Genomic DNA, 22,192 nt, shown 5'->3' with positions numbered 1-22,192 from the left:
GTTGCACCCACTGGAGTGGGAATAGTTATTTTTACCCCTACGCTATCCAACCCTTTACCTACTGTTACACTCTTTGGAGTGGGAATAGTAATTTTAACCGCTACGCTATCCAACAGTTTCTCTACTGTTGCATCCACTAGAGTGGAAATAGTCATTTTAACCCCTACGCTATCCAACGCTTTCCCTACTGTTGCACTCTTTGGAGTGGGAATAGTAATTTTTACCCCTACGCTTTCCAACGCTTTCCCTACTGTTGCACCCACTGGAGTGGGAATAGTAATTTTAACCCCTACGCTATCCAACGTTTTCCCCACTGTTGCACCCACTGGAGTGGGAATAGTATTTTTAACCCCTACGCTATCCAACGCTTTCCCTACTGTTGCGCTCTTTGGAGTCGGAATAGTAATTTTAACCCTTACGCTATCCAACGCTTTCCCTACTGTTGCACCCTTTGGAGTGGGAATAGTAATTTTAACCCCTACGCTATCCAACGCTTTCCCTACTGTTGCACCCACTGGAGTGGGAATAGTAATTGTTACTCTTTTGTTATTGTACGTTAATAATATTGGCTATTATTTAATTATTTTTTGTTACTATATATATATATGTTTTAATAAATATGATTTAATTTTTTTTTTTACTTTCATTAATTATTTAATTATTATAAGTTAATTTAAGTATTTTTAAATATATTTTAGTACTTAGTTTTTAATATTAATTTAATTTAATAGTGTTTTTAGTAAAGTCGATATATTTTAAAACTATGTTTTTGTAAACGATATTTTAAACTCGATATTTTTGTACTTACCTGTTTGTAGATAGAAACTCGATATTTTGTCTGTCGATATTTTCTCAACGATATTCTTGCAGGTCGATATTTTGTCTCTCGATATTATTTCAGTGATCCGCCTTAGTGAGAATATATGCGATCTTTGTTTGTCAAATATTAGGGGGGCAACCAACCCATTCGGAAGTATCACAGGAAAATATTTTACAACAGGCAGCAAATGCCCCCTAGAATTCAGCAAAGCAAAGATAGAGGACTACCTCAATTTTCACCTGGCAACGTAACCCACCAGATCTTAATTCTGGTCAGATGTTCGGCCATGTGAAAGTCCTTCAAAGATCATTATTAGTATCATGGAATATTGCTGGCCTAGCAAACTAACCATCAACAGCTGAGTGGGCGAGATTTCTTAAGGGAGCTCAGATAACTTGTGTACAGGAAACATGGATGTTAAATATTTTGATTCCAATGTTTTCATTTCACCATGTACACCTGCCTTAGAATATAGAAAGGGTAGAGCAAAGGTGGTGTAACTGTGCTAATTTCTACAAATGTCCCTTTTTGGATACTTAAAGCCTCTCTTGTCTCACCTTACTATGAGTTTGTCTTATTAAGATGGGGTTAAAATCCAGATATCTTAGTAATAAATTACTATAACAGCACATTCAACAACACATAGTAGAAGATATGGGCAATGCACTGGAGATATCTCTCTCAGACAGGGTGGAGGATGTGTTTTTAATTTGAGCTGGAGATTTCAGTTTACCTAAATGCAATGCAGATTTGAAAAAGGTGTGGTATACTTGATTCCGTCAAAGAAGACATGGAAGGCTTTAGTAAATCCCACTATGTTGCCTCTCTGAACAAGCTAGGTTTTAAATACAACATGACTGTTATCAATACCAAATTGTAGGTTATGTTAATAACCCTCCCACCTTCATTGGGACTAGAGGACAGAGTAAAATGTATCATATGTTGCTGTGTAGAAAATATGAGGGTGATTCAAATTAACCCGACCATGGAAAAATTATATTAGTGAACTTAATCATATAACCCTAACATCAAGGCCCAATGAATGTGCATCCGGCAAACATAGCAAATATTAAACTAGTTGAGAAAAGTACTATAAGGATTAAATGGACAGAAATTACACCTGCCAACTTTATACCAGACCTAATTAAGGAGAATAAAGATCATAGTATCAATCTCATATAAGCACTTACCCCAATTTTTGTTGGACTGGAGTTGGAAAAGTGAATATGACTCCGATAAAAATAGTATTGTTCCCCAAATACATGCTGTGCTGGAGTTAAAATAGTGAATCTGACCCCTCACCAGCATATCCTCTCTCTCAAATGCTTTTCAAACTGCAGCTTGGGAAGTCAATCAGAACCCCACCCCAAATAGTTCCACTTTCTCTAAGTTATGAGGACTACAGGTAAACTAGCGAATGTGACCCCCACCCCCACCCAAAATATGTTCTTTATCCAGTTTATGTTTGGCTGGAAAAATTAAAGTTTACAACTCTCCCTCTCAAATTTATGCACTTCCCCAATGGTTTCTGTGGCTGGAGTTCAAATAATAAACTGGACGTGTTTTAGGTATATGCAAATTCATGTTGGGCTGCAGTTAAAATCTTAAATCTGCCCCCAAAGACATACACTTTGAACTTGCATTGGAATAGTAAAGATAACCCCCTGTCCCCCCAAATAAATGCACTTTCCCTTATGTTTCTGGGGCCAGATTTAGAATAGTCAATCTGACCTCCCCACATATATACACTTTACCCCATTTATGACAAATTGGAGTTAGAATAGGGGATCTGACCCCTTCACTCCCCCCCCCAAAAAATGTTGGAAATGTTTTATTGATTAGTAAATCTCACCGTATTGATGTACGAATTTTCCTCTATGTTAAGTGACTTGCATTTAGAGCAGACAATCTTACCCTACATCAAATTATATATTTTTTCATTTTCATATTATTAGAACATTTATATTTTAGATTTATTACTACATTGACATTCATGTTGTTTATTAAATTATTATTTAAACTTGTAAATTTGAATAGACAATACGAGAGGCTGCCAGGTTTAAGATGCAGCAATGCGTGAAGGGCTGAACAGACTGTGATGTTATGAAAGCTATTTTAAATAATGAAATGCGCAGCACTCAGGCTACGAACAAACTGGAAATAGTAATCTTTCTACTTGGATATATAAACTGCAAGAGCTGTTCATTGCACTGATAATTTTATTTTTTGTCAACAAGTGAATGCAAAACAGAAACATGGTGAAATTTAAAAGAAATACCAGTAACTTGTTTACTCAATTGTCCTCACATCTTGTTGGGGAATGTCTGACTAAATATCGAAATCAAAAATATCGACATACAAAAATATCGGGACAAAAATATCGAAGTCAAAAATATCGGAATCCTATCCCTAACAAGGTAAGTACAAAAATATCGAAAAAATAATATCGTAGTACAAAAATATCGAAATTAAAAATATCGTTTTTTTAAATGTATTAATAATAATGTTAAAATAATTATAAAATACATATAATGTTACAAATATTAAATAAAAATATTAAAACATAATTAAAAAATTACAACTAATACATATACATTTAAAATAAATTAAAAACGTAATAATTTAATGTAATTTTATATTTTGTAATTTCATTTAATTGATTTAATTTAAATTTATTTAATTTTTACCCTGTACGACTGTACCCCAAAAACCCAAAACTGACCCAGAACCCTAAAAATACCCCTTTACCCATGAACTGAAAACTGACCCTGAACCCTAAAAATACCCCTTTACCCAAAAACTGAAAACTGACCCTAAACCCTAAAAATACCCCTTTACCCAAAAACTGAAAACTGACCCTGAACCCTAAAAATACCCCTTTACCCAAAAACTGAAAACTGACCCTGAACCCTAAAAATACCCCTTTACCCATGAACTGAAAACTGACCATGAACCCTAAAAATACCCCTTTACCCATGAACTGAAAACTGACCCTGAACCCTAAAAATACCCCTGTACCCATGAACTGAAAACTGACCCTGAACCCTAAAAATACCCCTTTACCCATGAACTGAAAACTGACCCTGAACCCTAAAAATACCCCTTTACCCATGAACTGAAAACTGACCCTGAACCCTAAAAATACCCCTGTACCCATGAACTGAAAACTGACCCTGAACCCTAAAAATACCCATGTACCCAAAATTAATTAAAATTATTTAATTACCAATTAATTATTAATTAACAATAACAATAAAGTAAATATATTAGCACATTTGCTGTAATTAATTTAATTTAAAAATTAATATTATTTTGCACAATTAATTAATTAAGAATAACAATAAATTATATATAAAAATTACTATAATTAATTTAATTAAATAATTAATAATAATTAATTACCAACTAATTAATCATTATAAATATGAAAAAATTATAATAATTAATTAAGTAATTAATATAAATTAATTACCAATTAATTATTAATTAAAATATGTACAAACATATATCAATTAATTAATTATTATTAAATTACTTCCCACCCTATTCCCCTATAAACCCATAACCCGCTACAGAACATATTTATCAATTAATAAATTAATTAAAAATAATTTAAAATTTATTCTCAATTAATTAATTAATAATTCCTAATAATTAATAATTAATTTAACATAATTAAATTACTTCCCACCCTATTCCCCTATAAACCCACAACCCACTACAGTAGTAAAAGACAATATTTAGTAAAATAACATTAAAAATAAATAATAAAACATAATAAATACAATATAATATACACTAAATATTTAAAAATTGATATTAGTAACGTCAAAGTTATTAATTTCGATATTATTAACATCGATATTTACAACTTCGATATTACTGATATCATACCAATATCGATATTTAGACTGTCGATATTACTTACCTTAGATATTTTTGTATATCGATATTTAAACTTCGATATTTTTGCATATCGATATTTAAAAATCGATATTTTGTCTGTGTACCCTTGTTGGGTTGGGTTTAAATGCGGAGTGAAATGGCACACTCTTTAGGGTGATAACGGCTGTGCGATCAGACAAATGCCTTCCTATTTGCAAGTCCTACTAATAAAATAGAAATTCCCTAAGGGTTTGAGTGAGAGGATGTCAGTGGTATATGGGCGAGTAACTGGGTTTATGAAAGGCAGTATAAGTGTATGATGTGGTATATGAGTGACTGTATGGGTGAGTGGGTGAATGTGATAGTGGCAGCGTGGGTGAGTGTCTGCTTGTGTCAGTGACTGCATAGGCGAGTGAGTATGTGTTAGTATATGTATGAGTGAGTAAGTGACGGGTGCAACTGTATGGGTAGGTAAGTTGTTGTATGAGTGACTGTATGGGTGAGTGATTGGTTGTGTGAGTAGCTCTATGGATGACTGACTCAGTGTGTGAGTGGCTATATGGGTGAATGAGTGGATATGTCAGTGGTAGTTTTAGTGAGTGAGTGGGTGTTTGAGTGTTTGTATGGGTCAGTGAGTTGAGTTGTGTGTAGATCTATGAATTAGTGAGTTGGTGTGTAAGTAATGGTCTAGGTCTGTAATGGGTTTATGAATGATTGTGTGGGAGTGGGTGTATGAAAGGTTCTATGGTGGTGTGAGTAGGTGTGTTAGTGATTTTGTGGATAATTTAATCAGTGATGTCATGTGAGATGTCATCAGTGATGTCACTGACCATGTCATGAGTGATGGAATATGTGGGGTAATAAGCAGTGCATTGTGGGGGCATGAACTATAGTTAGCTTAGCTAACTATAACTGCAGAATTTCACTGGTTTTGTACGAGTGAATCCTGAGCCTAACTATAATGTCCCTGTAATCTTTGTTTTTTCAGTGAATTTCTAAGGTGTTTAAATGCTAATTTCCAACTATAACGCCCCTGTAACCTTTGTTATTTTCAGTGAATTTAAATGTTTTTAAGTAATAATGGTGTTTGTAGAGTGGTGGAGAAAGGGGGCAGGGTCTCTGACATGGGGTAGGTCTTCCGACCAGCTCTCAGGAATCCTGCTGTGTCAGACTTGCAGAAAGTACCAGGAAGGAATCTTGGCCTGAAGGTCCCTCACCATCCAGGAAGATTTAATTCCCCAACCAGTAGTGCGCAAGACGATGCATTTGCAGAGTGGTGGAGAAAGGGGCATGGCCTATGAAGACCTCTAAGCAATCCCACTGTCTGAGACTTACTGGAGGTAATAGGAGCAGTAGTTGGCTCCGACGGAATTGCTGACTTCTTTAAATTTCTTTTTCCAATTTTTAAGGATAGGGTTGGGCCCCAAGCACCCTATCCCTTGGAGCCAATATTTTATGAAAGGGGAGGGGGCCACACGGCCCCCCTTCAAGGGTCAATGTCGGACCTGGGGACTCCATCCATTGGGGCCTGGCCACTACTTAATTTTTGTATTCACTGGCAAAAGAGGGGAGAGGGGCCACCTGGCTCCCTGTAAGTAAAAACAATTCTTCTCTCGCTTACTGGAAGCGGAGCAGTGTTTGCTATGGCTTAGCCATAGCAAACTGCAATGTTACGGGGGTGGGCATCCTAGGACATTGCAGGTGAAATCTCTGGGGGGTGCCACGCCCGAGGCCATCTAGGGCTTGGTGTGGCCCACTTCCATTGAGCTACACAGTCCAAGTTGAGGTGGTGGTCCCCGGAGTTGCGGGGGAAGGACTGCCCCATAATTAAATTTAAATTGTTGCTCCAGGGAGGTGGTGGTCCTCAGGGCTGCTGGGGGCATGCAACCCCCCCAGGGTTAATGCTTTCTTTTGCCCTGAGGAGGTGGTGGTCCCTGTGGCTGTGGGTTAGCCAGTCGGGTCACCCTTTATTGAAATTCACATTTTGCCTTTGGGAGTTGGCAGTCCCCAGGACCTGGCCGACCCAGAGGCCAATTAACAAAGAAGCACTGTGGACTGTGTTCTTTTTTTAGCCAGATCCATCAATCCCATCAAATAGTTTGAAAAAAATCATTTTTTGGGCCGACGGAATCAGGGTGTTTCTACTCTGCCCACTTTTCTTTGTGGGGCTCTGTTAAACCGACTCCCAAGGTGGCTGCCAACATTTTCTGGTTGAAGTTTTGGCAGCCAATTAAATTTCAGTAGGGTTTCAGTGGGTTATTGGGTTCTGTGATATCTATATTTTTTAAACCTAAATATCTCTGAAACTACTGAACAGATTTACACCGAATCACTACTCTTTCTGGACCAACATCTAGATTTTTACCAAATTAGGTGTAATTACGTTCAGTGGTTCGGGCTGTAGTCGTGTTCAAAAATGTAAAAATCCCCACAAACATAACATGTGGAAAATGCGTTTTGGGGCCCTCTTTTATTCTTGCCCCCACTTAATGGATCAACCCAACATTTTCACCACAGCAGCTGAACCAAAAAGGGGAAGCTTTTTAAAAATGTTGGAAAGTTTCGTCAAGCGGCGCCAAAGTTATTTGCAAAACAAAAACCTTTGGTCCTAAGTGTAACTACTTACTGGCAACAGTCAATATGCAAAATATATATCTATTACCAACTGGCGGTCACCAGCAGGAAGTTATAGTTAGGACCTTGTTTCTATTAAAAAAGCATTTTTTCTATTGCCAATATCTTTAGAGCTGTTTGACGAATCTTCGCAAACTTTACAAAAGTAATGAGGCGGTAGGTCAGCTCCAGTGTTGAAAGTTTCGGGGTGATTTGTTAAACAGGGGCTGAGAAAAAGGGGGGTCCCAAAACACGTTTTCTCCATGTTAATTTCCATATGAAACTTTAGACACGGCTACAGCCCGAACTGCTGAATAGAATTACACCAAATTTGGCAAAAAGTTAGTTCTTGGTTCAGAAAGCACTCTTTTTGTTAAATGGTATAAATCCACTCAGCATTTCCTGAGAAATTTAAAGATTTCTCAGATATCTAAATATGGACCCGTAGGATTTGCAAACCCTCCCGATCTGGATGCCAACACTTTAAACCAGTAAGTGTTGGCATAGGCCTGCTGAAGGTATCTCACAGAGACCCCCAGAGCCAAAAAAAGCATTTTGTTCACATTTTCCTCAGTAGTCGCGTTGGGTCCGCAAATCCGGCTGAAAGTTTTTTAAACAACGAAGCTTGGGCTCCCGCACTTTGTTTTCTTCAAGCCCCTGGGTGGGCCAGGTCCCAGGGCAATCGTCAAAATAATGCTAGGGCCCCCCGGGAGCTGATTGTCAGCAGCTTCCTGGGGGTATAACGCCATGCTGCTCCCGCAGGCGGTGGGAGCCAGGAGCCGGCCATGTAAGCGGGGCCTTCAGGCTCCCAGCAGCTCCCAAAAAGCGGGCCATGTCCCAGTGGATGGGGTCCCAGGGCTGAAAATGGCCAGGGAGTAAGCCGCGCAGGGCCCTCCTTCAAATAAAATATTTTTAAAAAGAAATGGTCTGGCCCCAGGGAATGGGGTACTGAGGCCAAAACCAGCCTGGGAGGGGCCCAAGCGGGCCCCCTCCCTAGAAAATTATAAAAAAAATTGACCATGCCCCGGAGGATTGGGTCTTGGATCAAAATTGGCCTCAGGAGGGGGGCCACTTGGCCCTGACCTTTTTTATTTTAAAAAAAATGGGTCAGGCCCTGGGGGATGGGGTCCCTGGGCCCCAAAAAGGATCAAGGGAAGGGGGCTACACAGCACCCCTTCCTAAAATCAAAAAAAGAAGCCAGCAACTCGCCGAAGGCCCGCACCCTCTCTGCATTACTCTGCAAATGTACCTCCTGGCGCGCTCTTGGTTGGGGAATGAAAGTAAGTCCCACATCACTCATGACATTGTAACTGACATCTCAAATGACATCACTGATGGCATCATTCACATAATCTCTGATGCATCTAGTCACACCCCAATATAAACTTTCATACACCAACTTTTTAAAGCACTTTAAATGCACATATAGTTTATATATGATATCTTTACGTATTGTTTCTGGTCAGCCTTTTTAACCCTCTGCTGAGCCAACCTGCCTTCGTAAAAGGGTGGGAACACAGTGATTGCATTACTGACAACTTTGTTACCTGCTACGTTGAGAGTAGACTGATGATGCCAAGGATAATACCCAACCCTGAGCTCAATGCTCCCCCAAAACCTGATAGCTTGATCGTGCCTATTGCTCTTCTTTATCAGACGCATGGATGGACGTTGTGGGCTCTGCAATACATGTAAGCAGAGCTTGAGGTGCAGTGGCAGGTCAGCCGTTCCTTGGACAAAGCTGTAGTGATAGGCCCTGGATCAGGTGCAAGGGAGCACAACCAAATCACTGTGTCAGGCTGGTAGGTCTTTCATTGCCTGTTTACCCACAGGTGACATATGCTTTAGCTGCATGATGCGTGTTTCTCCCAGTTAGCTTTAGAAAGCTGCCTGCCATGGGAGTTCAAATGCAAATTCAAATTTGGTCTAAACTGGGGTGGCATGGTGAGCAAAAGAATAATGGATTTGGCATGGAGAACATGATGGGGTGACATGGTGAGCAAAAGAATGATGGATTTAACCGACATCTCTTGACTGGGTGTGAATGTTTTAATTTGTTCTGCATTCTGTTCATCAATTGTGTGTCTTTTGCTTTCTTGTGATGGGAGCTAAGCAGCAGTGAGCAGCTCACATAAAGTGGATGCATCCGGCTGCAAGGTGCCAGAAATTAGGTGTAATCAAGGCACTCCAGACCTCTCATCTGCCCTTTGGAATGTGGACAGAGCCACATATTTGTGTTAACTTAACACCTGATGGGTGACATTTGGCAGAGCTGCAAGAGGTCTATCCCAATGTGGTGGATTTGTTAGTAGCTCCTTGTCTTTTCAGAAATGTTTCTGTTCCTATCATAATATTCTGTTTATTATGCCAGTATCTGCATTGGGTGCCTGACTCTATACCTGAATTGAGAGCCCTCTTTTTAACTTCTACTTTCTCCTACTTATATTAGTTCTCACCGAGAATTAGAGGTGGGCCCTTATACGCAATGATTTGTAGAGCTTAGTTGTGAAATATTGTCACTTGGGACTTCATCAATAACTGTCTTGTATGTGCCTTGGGGGAATGACAACTAGTTTCTAAAACTGTGAGATGTTTTTCTCTTTATTGGATCATTCTAGTAGTCTTGTTTTGAATGGGGTGCTATTGTGTGCTCAGTCACAAGTTTCATGATATCCTGATGCTAGAGAATGTTGTGAGAAAGTTGGTGAAGATATTAATACATTGAGAGATGTGAACTCAATAGAAGAGAAGACTGATCTTGCTTTTCAGTTACAGGGTTGAGGGAGATTTTAATGACTAGAGCCACTAGGTGCCCAGGTTTGAGCACAATATTGACAGTCAAAATGTGTCTGTCCACAATTGTATTCACTGTGTATCAGCCCAAGTAATAAGAGGATTCTGAGCCTGATTTTGAGGACCGTAAAAATCAGGATTTGGATTTGAAGCTGGAGGAGTGGGAAGGCTGAATGTTCTTTGTCGGATAATGGTGATACTATACCTCTTTACAATTATTCCCACAGTGGTACTCTTCTGGATTGATTCTGGCAATGTTGTTTATGAAGATCTTGAAGTTAATGTCAAGTACTGTTATGTTATGTTAATTTTACTTATAACGCGCATGAAGCACCCTGGGAGGGGTATCTCGGGCAGCTCAAATCTTAGTCAATAAGAGAGTACTTAGACCAGAAATATCCAGTCTTCAGAAGTTTTATGAATCTGAGGTGATCTGTACGTTTCCACATGTGTGAGGGGAACTGATTCCAGGGCAAGGGCACAAAATAAAAGAAGGATCTACCTCTTGAACAAGAGTTCCTGATTCAAGGGACTGTGAGGAGAGTTTTATCAGTAGATCTTAGGAGTCTGCCTGGTTGGTAGGGTATAAGCTTCCACAAAAGATAGTTTGGGCCTTTGTTGTTCAGGGATTTGTGCGTTAAAACAGCAGATTTTAAAAATAATTATTTTGTGAGCAGGTAGCCAATGAAGGTATAACGCCATGCTGCTCCCGCAGGCGGTGGGAGCCAGGAGCCGGCCATGTACGCGGGGCCTTAAGGCTCCCAGCAGCTCCCAAAAAGCTGGCCATGTCCTAGTGGATGGGGTCCCAGGGCTGAAAATGGCCAGGGAGTAAGCCGCGCAGCGCCCTCCTTCAAATAAAATATTTTTAAAAAGAAATGGTCTGGCCCCAGGGAATGGGGTACTGAGGCCAAAACCAGCCTGGGAGGGGCCCAAGCGGGCCCCCTCCCTAGAAAATTATGAAAAAAATTGACCATGCCCCGGAGGATGGGGTCTTGGATCAAAATTGGCCTCAGGAGGGGGGCAACGTGGCCCTGACCTTTTTTATTTTAAAAAAAATGGGTCAGGCCCTGGGGGATGGGGTCCCTGGGGCCCAAAAAGGATCAAGGGAAGGGGGCTACACAGCACCCCTTCCTAAAATAAAAAAAAGAAGCCAGCAACTCGCAGAAGGCCCGCACCCTCTCTGCACTACTCTGCAAATGTACCTCCTGGCGCGCTCTTGGGGAATGAAAGTAAGTCCCACATCACTCATGACATTGTAACTGACATCTCAAATGACATCACTGATGGCATCATTCACATAATCTCTTATGCATCTACTCACACAAGAAGAATCCTACTCAGAGTGTACACCTCAGAGGTGGGGGACACCCAGTGTTGTGTTAAATACCCCTCACACACCAACAGGCCCCTTGGTGTCATGCTTCATCATCGGGGTCTTCGCACCCCGCTAGAGGGATGCGGCGTGCTACGACCAGCGACTGCGCGGGAGCACTAGAGTGGTTGACTATGTGTGGTGTGTGTTGTGTGCATGTGCTGGGGTATTTGGGAGAATGTGAGTGAAGGGTGTGGTGAGGATTAAAAAGACACCTGGCCAGTAGGTTGTGAGAAAAAACTTTATTCGAAAACTCTGGCTGGTGCTATTAAAAAAGGTGCAAGGCGAGGTTAGTAGTCTTGATTATGGACTCTACCTCTGGTGTGCGTCAACATGTTTCGGAACTCAGTGTTCCTTCTTCAGGACGGGTGCACAACTTCCCAACCCTACTCACGTGTTTTTTAATGAAAAATGTTGTTGTTTTCTAAACTTTAGAAAAAAGTGAAAATTATTTACAGTGATAAACAAGGCTATAGTGTGCCTACAGCGGTTTGACGGGATCATGCGGTTGCATGTCCTGAAAAGAAAAGGAAACATTTTTGAGTTTGGTTGCCACTCGGGAATGGCTCAAACAAGTGCAGTCACTTGGAGCCCCAAACGGTTAAATAAACCTGTAAAAGAAACACATACACAAAATACATAAAAGACACATTTTTAGTTTCTAATAGTTCTGAATTCATACTCATTTAGACTGTCATGTTTTGCCTCACGAGCATGTCCAGAAAGCCAGGGTAGGTAGATGGACTCCTAATCTGTAAAAGGTTTGAAAAGAAGGATTCAGTCCTTTCCTCACTGTTCTCAATATGTTCAGTGGGTTTTGTCGAAAAGGAAGTTTTCTACTCATACTCACAAAGTCCGCCAAAGTAGGCCTCTTTCCTCCCCGCAATACTCCGCTGGTAATGCTTAGCGTGCAGGGTTGTGGTATATATGGGGCCTATGGCGTTCTATGATTCGTTAATTAACGGATGTGATTTAAAGCCCATATATGGGACATCCGCCTCTGTGCCTATCATGATCTTTGACCTGTTGGAGGGATACCATGTGTCGTTCTGAGCATGTAGAATGAGTTAGTGACTCTCTTTCTAAGTGCGCATGCGCATGGTAGGTTGTCTAGATGGATTTAACTGCTATGCGCATGCGTAGAAGATTAAGTATGTTTAGGTACACTACTCCTTTGTTTACATAGATCTGGCACGGTTCATGATCTGAAAATACAGCATGTTAAACAAAACCTACTGAATATTTTCAAAAAACCAATTTTGCTTGATAGAGTGGAGGAGGTGTGAGCCTGGCTACCATTATTTTGCGGATTAAGAAGGTAAGTTCTGGTACTTTCCATTGTTCTATCCAGACAATTGACCCCAAGGGATGTCGTCATTTAGGCCGTCCAGATGAGTGCCCAAACGGAAAACCCAGCGCTGTTCTTTCTGAAGTAGGCTAGTTTCCGAGGGCAAGCGTTCGATTACGGTCCAATGTAGATCGTTGACACAGTGTTGTTTGTCTAAAAAGTGAGATGCCATTTTTGTGGTTGTTTTCTTGCATCGGATGTTACTCTTGTGTTCTCCAATCCTTACTTTCACTGGTCGGGATGTCATGCCGATGTATTCTAGAACATAACAAGAGAGAAATTGCCAGTACTGATAACACCACAGTAACATAAATTCAAAACACAGTGCTTGAGAAAAAATTCAAGACTGGATGCTAGTTAATAGCTTTTTATTCTTATTTCTGATTTTATCAAAAGGTACTTTTTCATTATGTGAAGACAAACATATAAAAAACAATTCAATGACCAAACTCAAAACTAAAGGTAATCATTCATCATATCACTCATATCACAACCAAACGATAAACAATCATTCAAGGGGAGAAGGGGAACACTGAATAGAAGAGCTACAAAGTTTATCAAAACATACAATATTTACAATATAATACAATACTATACATGAGACAGGAGAAGCCAAGTGTCTGCAAAAACACTTAAATAAATTCTTTCAATAAACAATCACTTTTAACGTACATTCCTATAGCTAAATGTATGAAAGTACTTCTTGGGTCTTTAGAAAAAGGATAATGTACGAAGATTAGTGATAAGCAACAGTTGTTGTAGCATTTACGCTTATCACTGGAGCAGACAGTAAGATGGCTGGGGCCTACGCGTTTCGAATCCCAATGATTTATAGGGATTCTCTTCAGGGCCTTTAGGGTTCTCTTCTGTGTTTTGAAGAAATGAGTAATATCAGGTGGGGATTAGTTAACACAGTAGAATAGTGGTGGACCTGGTAAAAAAATGTGGGAAACCGCGTCTATAGAAGCTGTCAAGTTTTCGTCATTGGACGAGTCAATATGCGTTGTTCTACAACGAAATAAAGTAGCACTTGTTCGCGGAAAACGTCTGTCAAAACGGGGCTTTCAATGCGTTGTTCATCGGCATCACAAGTCAGCTACGTGTGACCTCGATGGATAAAGCACACGGTTGTTTCTAGTTTCCAGACGCCTCGAGGCGGCACATCTTTCTTCAACGTAGTCAGCGGTAAATATTTAAATAATTGTAATTGGGGCAAGTTTTCAAACGAGGCGGCGTCCAAGACAGCACTATACGGCGGCTCCTGCGCAGGAGCCGCCGTATAGTGCTGTCTTGGACGCCGCCTCGATTCTTGAACGACTATTCAGCGGAAAGTAATCAATAAGCATTGGAGAATACTGAACTGTGGCCAGCTGAACTTTGAAAAACCGATGTATGCACATCGCAGAGGCAGAAATATCAAAGACATTTTGGTCCACACAAGACCACGCCAAATCCCCACGGGCAGACAAACCAGCATTGGGGTACAAGGACATTTTCCATGCGGAGATTGTAACAGTTGCCACCTGACACAAAAAAGCAAAGAAATACGCTTCAGAAATGGCACATCATGGGAGCAAAGACAATTCTCGAACTGCAACACAAAAAATGTTGTCTATATGATCACCTGCCCTTGTGGCCTAGAATACATCGGCATGACATCCCGACCAGTGAAAGTAAGGATTGGAGAACACAAGAGTAACATCCGATGCAAGAAAACAACCACAAAAATGGCATCTCACTTTTTAGACAAACAACACTGTGTCAACGATCTACATTGGACCGTAATCGAACGCTTGCCCTCGGAAACTAGCCTACTTCAGAAAGAACAGCGCTGGGTTTTCCGTTTGGGCACTCATCTGGACGGCCTAAATGACGATATCCCTTGGGGTCAATTGTCTGGATAGAACAATGGAAAGTACCAGAACTTACCTTCTTAATCCGCAAAATAATGGTAGCCAGGCTCACACCTCCTCCACTCTATCAAGCAAAATTGGTTTTTTGAAAATATTCAGTAGGTTTTGTTTAACATGCTGTATTTTCAGATCATGAACCGTGCCAGATCTATGTAAACAAAGGAGTAGTGTACCTAAACATACTTAATCTTCTACGCATGCGCATAGCAGTTAAATCCATCTAGACAACCTACCATGCGCATGCGCGCTTAGAAAGAGAGTCACTAACTCATTCTACATGCTCAGAACGACACATGGTATCCCTCCAACAGGTCAAAGATCATGATAGGCACAGAGGCGGATGTCCCATATATGGGCTTTAAATCACATCCGTTAATTAACGAATCATAGAACGCCATAGGCCCCATATATACCACAACCCTGCACGCTAAGCATTACCAGCGGAGTATTGCGGGGAGGAAAGAGGCCTACTTTGGCGGACTTTGTGAGTATGAGTAGAAAACTTCCTTTTCGACAAAACCCACTGAACATATTGAGAACAGTGAGAAAAGGACTGAATCCTTCTTTTCAAACCTTTTACAGATTAGGAGTCCATCTACCTACCCTGGCTTTCTGGACATGCTCGTGAGGCAAAACATGACAGTCTAAATGAGTATGAATTCAGAACTATTAGAAACTAAAAATGTGTCTTTTATGTATTTTGTGTATGTGTTTCTTTTACAGGTTTATTTAACCGTTTGGGGCTCCAAGTGACTGCACTTGTTTGAGCCATTCCCGAGTGGCAACCAAACTCAAAAATTTTTCCTTTTCTTTTCAGGACATGCAACCGCATGATCCCGTCAAACCGCTGTAGGCACACTATAGCCTTGTTTATCACTGTAAATAATTTTCACTTTTTTCTAAAGTTTAGAAAACAACAACATTTTTCATTAAAAAACACGTGAGTAGGGTTGGGAAGTTGTGCACCCGTCCTGAAGAAGGAACACTGAGTTCCGAAACATGTTGACGCACACCAGAGGTAGAGTCCATAATCAAGACTACTAACCTCGCCTTGCACCTTTTTTAATAGCACCAGCCAGAGTTTTCGAATAAAGTTTTTTCTCACAACCTACTGGCCAGGTGTCTTTTTAATCCTCACCACACCCTTCACTCACATTCTCCCAAATACCCCAGCACATGCACACAACACACACCACACATAGTCAACCACTCTAGTGCTCCCGCGCAGTCGCTGGTCGTAGCACGCCGCATCCCTCTAGCAGGGTGCGAAGACCCCGATGATGAAGCATGACACCAAGGGGCCTGTTGGTGTGTGAGGGGTATTTAACACAACACTGGGTGTCCCCCACCTCTGAGGTGTACACTCTGAGTAGGATTCTTCTTGTTTAATTATCAGTGCCCGTGGAGTGAGAATCCTATCTCAATACTCTACCTCCCTCTGTTGATACTTGTTGCATCTACTCACACCCCAATATAAACTTTCATACACCAACTTTTTAAAAAACTTTAAATGCACATATAGTTTATATATGATATCTTTACGTATTGTTTCTGGTCAGCCTTTTTAACCCTCTGCTGAGCCAACCTGCCTTCGTAAAAGGGTGGGAACACAGTGATTGCATTACTGGCAACTTTGTTACCTGCTACGTTGAGAGTAGACTGATGATGCCAAGGATAATACCCAACTCTGAGCTTAATGCTCCCCCAAAACCTGATAGCTTGATCGTGCCTATTGCTCTTCTTTATCAGAAGCATGGATGGACGTTGTGGGCTCTGCAATACATGTAAGCAGAGCTTGAGGTGCAGTGGCAGGTCAGCCGTTCCTTGGACAAAGCTGTAGTGATAGGCCCTGGATCAGGTGCAAGGGAGCACAACCAAATCACTGTGTCAGCCTGGTAGGTCTTTCATTGCCTGTTTACCCACAGGTGACATATGCTTTAGCTGCATGATGCGCGTTTCTCCCAGTTAGCTTTAGAAAGCTGCCTGCCATGGGAGTTCAAATGCAAATTCAAATTTGGTCTAAACTGGGGTGGCATGGTGAGCAAAAGAATAATGGATTTGGCATGGAGAACATGATAGGGTGGCATGGTGAGCAAAAGAATGATGGATTTAACCGTCATCTCTTGACTGGGTGTGAATGTTTTGATTTGTTCTGCATTCTGTTCATCAATTGTGTGTCTTTTGCTTTCTTGTGATGGGAGCTCAGCAGCAGTGAGCAGCTCACATAAAGTGGATGCGTCCGGCTGCAAGGTGACAGAAATTAGGTGTAATCAAGGCACTCCAGACCTCTCATCTGCCCTTTGGAATGTGGACAAAGCCACATATTTGTGTTAACTTAACACCTGATGGGTGACATTTGGCAGAGCTGCAAGAGGTCTATCCCAATGTGGTGGATGTGTTAGTAGCTCCTTGTCTTTTCAGAAATGTTTCTGTTCCTATCATAATATTCTGGTTATTATGCCAGTATCTGCATTGGGTGCCTGACTCTATACCTGAATTGAGAGCCCTCTTTTTAACTTCTACTTTCTCCTACTTATATTAGTTCTCACGGAGAATTAGAGGTGGGCCCTTATACGCAATGATTTGTAGAGCTTAGTTGTGAAATATTGTCACTTGGGACTTCATCAATAACTGTCTTGTATGTGCTTTGGGGGAATGACAACTAGTTTCTAAAACTGTGAGATGTTTTTCTCTTTATTGGATCATTCTAGTAGTCTTGTTTTGAATGGGGTGCTATTGTGTGCTCAGTCACAAGTTTCATGATATCCTGATGCTAGAGAACGTTGTGAGAAAGTTGGTGAAGATATTAATACATTGAGAGATGTGAACTCAATAGAAGAGAAGACTGATCTTGCTTTTCAGTTACAGGGTTGAGGGAGATTTTAATGACTAAAGCCACTAGGTGCTCAGGTTTGAGCACAATATTGACAGTCAAAATGTGTCTGTCCACAATTGTATTCACTGTGTATCAGCCCAAGTAATAAGAGGATTCTGAGCCTGATTTTGAGGACCGTAAAAATCAGGATTTGGATTTAAAGCTGGAGGAGTGGGAAGGCTGAATGTTCTTTGTCGGATAATGGTGATACTATACCTCTTTACATTTATTCCAACAGTGGTACTCTTCTGGATTGATTCTGGCAATGTTGTTTATGAAGATCTTGAAGTTAATGTCAAGTACTGTTATGTTATGTTAATTTTACTTATAACGCGCATGAAGCACCCTGGGAGGGGTATCTCGGGCAGCTCAAATCTTAGTCAATAAGAGAGTACTAAGACCAGAAATATCCAGTCTTCAGAAGTTTTATGAATCAGAGGTGATCTGTACATTTCCACATGTGTGAGGGGAACTGATTCCAGGGCAAGGGCACAAAATAAAAGAAGGATCTACCTCTTGAACAAGAGTTCCTGATTCAAGGGACTGTGAGGAGAGTTTTATCAGTAGATCTTAGGAGTCTGCCTGGTTGGTAGGGTATAAGCTTCCACAAAAGATAGTTTGGGCCTTTGTCATTCAGGGATTTGTGCGTTAAAACAGCAGATTTTAAAAATAATTATTTTGCGAGCAGGTAGCCAATGAAGCTAATGCAAAAGGGAAGAAGAAGCAGTCCGGGATGGGAGATTTTTAATGAGCAACGGTATTGAATTTTGGAAAAACTGAAGTTTAATTAATAGTGTTACATTAGTAGAAGCTAAGAGGACATTACAATAGTCCAGACAGCTAATAACCTACACTTGAACCAGAGTTTTCCTCACAAAAGGAGGAAGTAGAGGAAAAACTCATCTCAGCAAGCGCATCAAAAAAAAGCAAGTACCAGTGGTCACCAAAGCCTGTTCTTTCAATGTCAGTGACTGATAAAGGCGAACACCCAAGTTTTTTATTGCCATTGTATGACCTGGTGCTGAGCCTAATTCAGAAGGCCACCAGTCCAAGGTCCAGAGCTGTTGAACCCTGACAAACAGCATAATCTTGGTTTTGCTGGAATTCCGCTGGAGACCGATTTCTGTCATCCAGGCTGCAATGGCTTTCATCCCGGCTGCAAAATGTACTTTCGTTTTATTCAGACCTTTGTTGAAACAGATTATAAGCTTTGTGTCATCAGCATACAAAGGAGTTGTGAATCCAAATGCTCTGACAATTTTTACAAGGGGGACACATAGATATTAAAAAGCAACCTACAATGAGACACAGTAGGAAATGCTGCAGAAAAGTCCAACAGCACAAGCAATGATGGCTTATTTTCATCAAGAGAACATCTTATATGATCAGTAAATGCAATAAAAATTGTTTCAGTTCTGTGCATAAATCTAAACGCAGATTGTGGTTGTGATGGGTCCAGGATCATGTTTGGTTCTAAGTACTCCATAAGTTGAGTGTTTATTTGCCCTTCTAGCAGCTTGCTCACTAACTGAAGCAGAGAGATAGGTCGATATTTGGAGAGGTCCAATATATGATAGATTGGCCTTCTTTTTAATAGGTATGACCTGAGCTGCTTTCCAAGCTAAGGGAATGTTCCCAGATCTTAATGACAGGTTAAGTAGAGAACAAATTGCAGGAATGAGCTGATAGGACAGTGCTGCAGAGATCATATCAGGAGCGATGTCTAAGGGAGACCCTGATTTGGCAGAAGCCAGTACTTTCTAAATAGAATCAGGCCTAAATAGTTTGATTTGCCTAAGGAGGAGGCACTGTTGGCCGGCAACAGACTAAGATTAGGCTCCTGCTTCTTTTGGTTATCTGGTCTTGGAAAATGTTTGCAAATCACAATTATTTTCTCTACAAAGTGGTCAGCAAGATAATCACATAGAGCTTGTGAGGGTTGTATTTCAGAGGAACAAGCATGAGGGTTCATGAAAGTATTAAGGACTTTGAATAACTCCTTCGAGTATTTACCCGTCTGTCTGAGCTGAAGAGAAATATGTGACTTTCAAGCTTTTCGAATATTATGATGGCGCATCTTTAAAGATACTTTGTAAACCTCTTTATCATTCGAGTTATAGGACTGGCAATATCATCTCTCAAGTTTTTTGCATAAGGCCTTCTCATTGCTCAAATCTCGTGTATCTCAGGGTGCGTGAGTACCATGTTTAGATATGGCACAGTTTTCAAAGGGTAACTAATCAATGTTTAAAGCTGAATGATAGTCTGGTAAAGCTTATCCATGTTAGTATCATCTGTCGTAACATAAAGTCAAATTCTTTAGTGAAGGCGTCCTCGACAACTTTAAAGCAGTGTCTCACCAGTTTATTCATATCCTTCTTAGTGTATTCAGGCACAGGCATCATTGAGATCAGCAAACTGATCAAGGAATATCAGTCCAAAGTACAGGTAGAGGGGCGTCACAAGATAAGAAAGAAGAGTTCATACAAATTATGTTGAGGGTGTGGCCCTCAATATGTATAGGACATCTAATTTTCTGATGTAGGCCAAGCGTAGTAAGATCAGAAATAAGTTGAGTGACCTCCATATGTGAGAGATTTTCACCATGAAAGGTAAAATCGCCCAATAAAAGGAAATGTTTGGATGTCAAAACATGTGTGGCAATGAATTCAGTGAGCTGTTGACTGAAATCTCCTTGTGGTCCAGGGGGTGATATACAAGAGCGCGTCTGAAGCAATCATGAGGGGAGAGTTCCACTTTAAAAACATGTATCTCCACCTAGTATTCTAGTAAAGTCTCTATAAACGAGACTTTTAGTGTGTTTTTAAAGATGATGGTGAAACCACCACCTGCCCTCCATGTCCAGTCTCCACATGTGATAGTTATCAGGGAATGTTAACGCAATGGCAGGTGAGGTAATAAAGTTCCACTAGGTTTCCATTAAGAGGCCAGTCTCAGTAGCTACTGAGGATGAGCCCCAGAATTCAATAGAATGTTTTGGTAATGACCTTACATTACATAGAAAACCCTTCAGATACCTAGAAGTCAATAGGGGAGAAGAGCTTGGAACTTCCCAAGAAGAATTCAACCTAAGGTGATTTTGATTGTCATAAAATTATCCTGGAAACGGTGAAAGTGACATTTTAAGCATGTTGCTGAAATTTCTAATTGGGACGGAAAGTAGACCGCGCAGTAAGTACCCAAAGACATTGAATCGGTATATAGGTTGACTATATTACATAGTTCATCAGCAGAATATATAATTCTGGGAAAAGTACCTGTTATCTTCAGTGAGAGGAGCAGGTTCCTGGCTCCTGGTCCTGGCTGTATGTGTGCCAGCTGCATGTGCCTGCTGCGCGTCAGCGCTGTCATCAGTTTAAATGTGGAGCCGGGATTAAGCAACTATACTGCTGACACCCCCATAGCATCCACCAGGAAGTTTGTAAAACACCAGCTGTCGCTGCACAAACAATACAAATGACAGAGTAACAGAGAGCTGTATCAGGGTAGATTAAAGCCAGTAAAATGCCTTTCAGACCAGCAAAGGTTGGGGTAGTCCACTTGCATGACAGCTAGTGCCACAGCATCGTCACCGGTTTAAATAGTGTACTGAGATTCAGCAACTAGACTTCTGAACCCCAACCCATATCATCCGCTAGCAAGTGTGTTAAATACCAGCTCTCTCTACATAAATGGCACAAATCAAAATGGAACTGAGAGCAGTATCGGCACAGACTAAAACCAGTAAAATTTCATTCAGAGCAGCAAGTGTATCTGGGCAAATTAAAACAATAAGTTGCCTTTCAGAGCAGCAAAGGTCAGGGTAGGCCTCTTGCCTGAGAGCTAGTGCCCTGGATGTGTACTGGATAGAGAGTCCGGATACAGGGTACTGGATAGAGATAATAATAATCCACATTTGTAAAGCGCACAATCACCCGTAAGGGTCTCTAGGCGCTGGGGGCCGTTGGGAAGATTAAGCAAACTATTGCCCAGAGTCACATGGTGCTGGGCTAATCTGCCGCCGGCCCCGGGGATCGAACCGTGATCCCCAGATTCCAGAGTCAGTCGCCCTAGCCGCGGCGCCACACCTAGGGCGAGGTCTGTTGAGTGCCTTCCTGGTAGCCCAAGGGACATTCCACCACAATTGATTCGAGAATATTATGCTGACAGAATTTTTGGGGCAAACTACAGAGGGTCAAAGTATCATGAGGTTACGTATGTATAGGTAAGTATAGGGGTACTGTAGTTCATTCAATATCTCTAAACCTTGACGATATTTATATTGTCAATTTACATATATGTGGAGTTACGAATAGTAAATCTATCCTTGGCTATATGCACATACATTCTAATATGTTGGTCTTTGTTGGAAGTAGATTCTGGAGACGCAGGGATCTTGTGGAAGTTCGGAAAGACATCTTGGGTGGCTTACAATGGGCACCAAGAACGGTATAAAGAAGCACATCTATCATAGAAAAGTGCATAGAGACAGGATCTGCTCTTATTTTCGTTAGGAACATACCGCGCAAAGTAGTATATGTGCTGCAGAAGTCAGTACTTTTCAGTTTCCACT

At 40.9% G+C, this 22,192-nt stretch overlaps 1 protein-coding gene across 1 annotated transcript in view; it reads left to right on the top strand.

Annotated features, from left to right (window-relative positions):
- The window catches only part of LOC147711585 (uncharacterized), a 91,921-nt gene that overhangs the window by 47,258 nt on the left and 22,471 nt on the right, over positions 1 to 22,192 (top strand). Inside the window, exon 2 of the mRNA XM_086919507.1 lies at positions 15,562 to 15,593. Within this exon, the coding sequence (XP_086775633.1) occupies positions 15,562 to 15,593 (32 nt within the window). The remainder of the gene's footprint in view (positions 1 to 15,561; positions 15,594 to 22,192) is intronic.

This window comes from Lissotriton vulgaris, chromosome 5 (genome assembly GCF_964263255.1).
Source record: "Lissotriton vulgaris chromosome 5, aLisVul1.2, whole genome shotgun sequence".
In the NCBI taxonomy this organism is placed as follows: Eukaryota; Metazoa; Chordata; class Amphibia; order Caudata; family Salamandridae; genus Lissotriton; species Lissotriton vulgaris.
The sequence above is the reverse complement of the archived record's forward strand: the minus strand, read 5'-3'. Positions and strand labels throughout refer to the sequence as shown.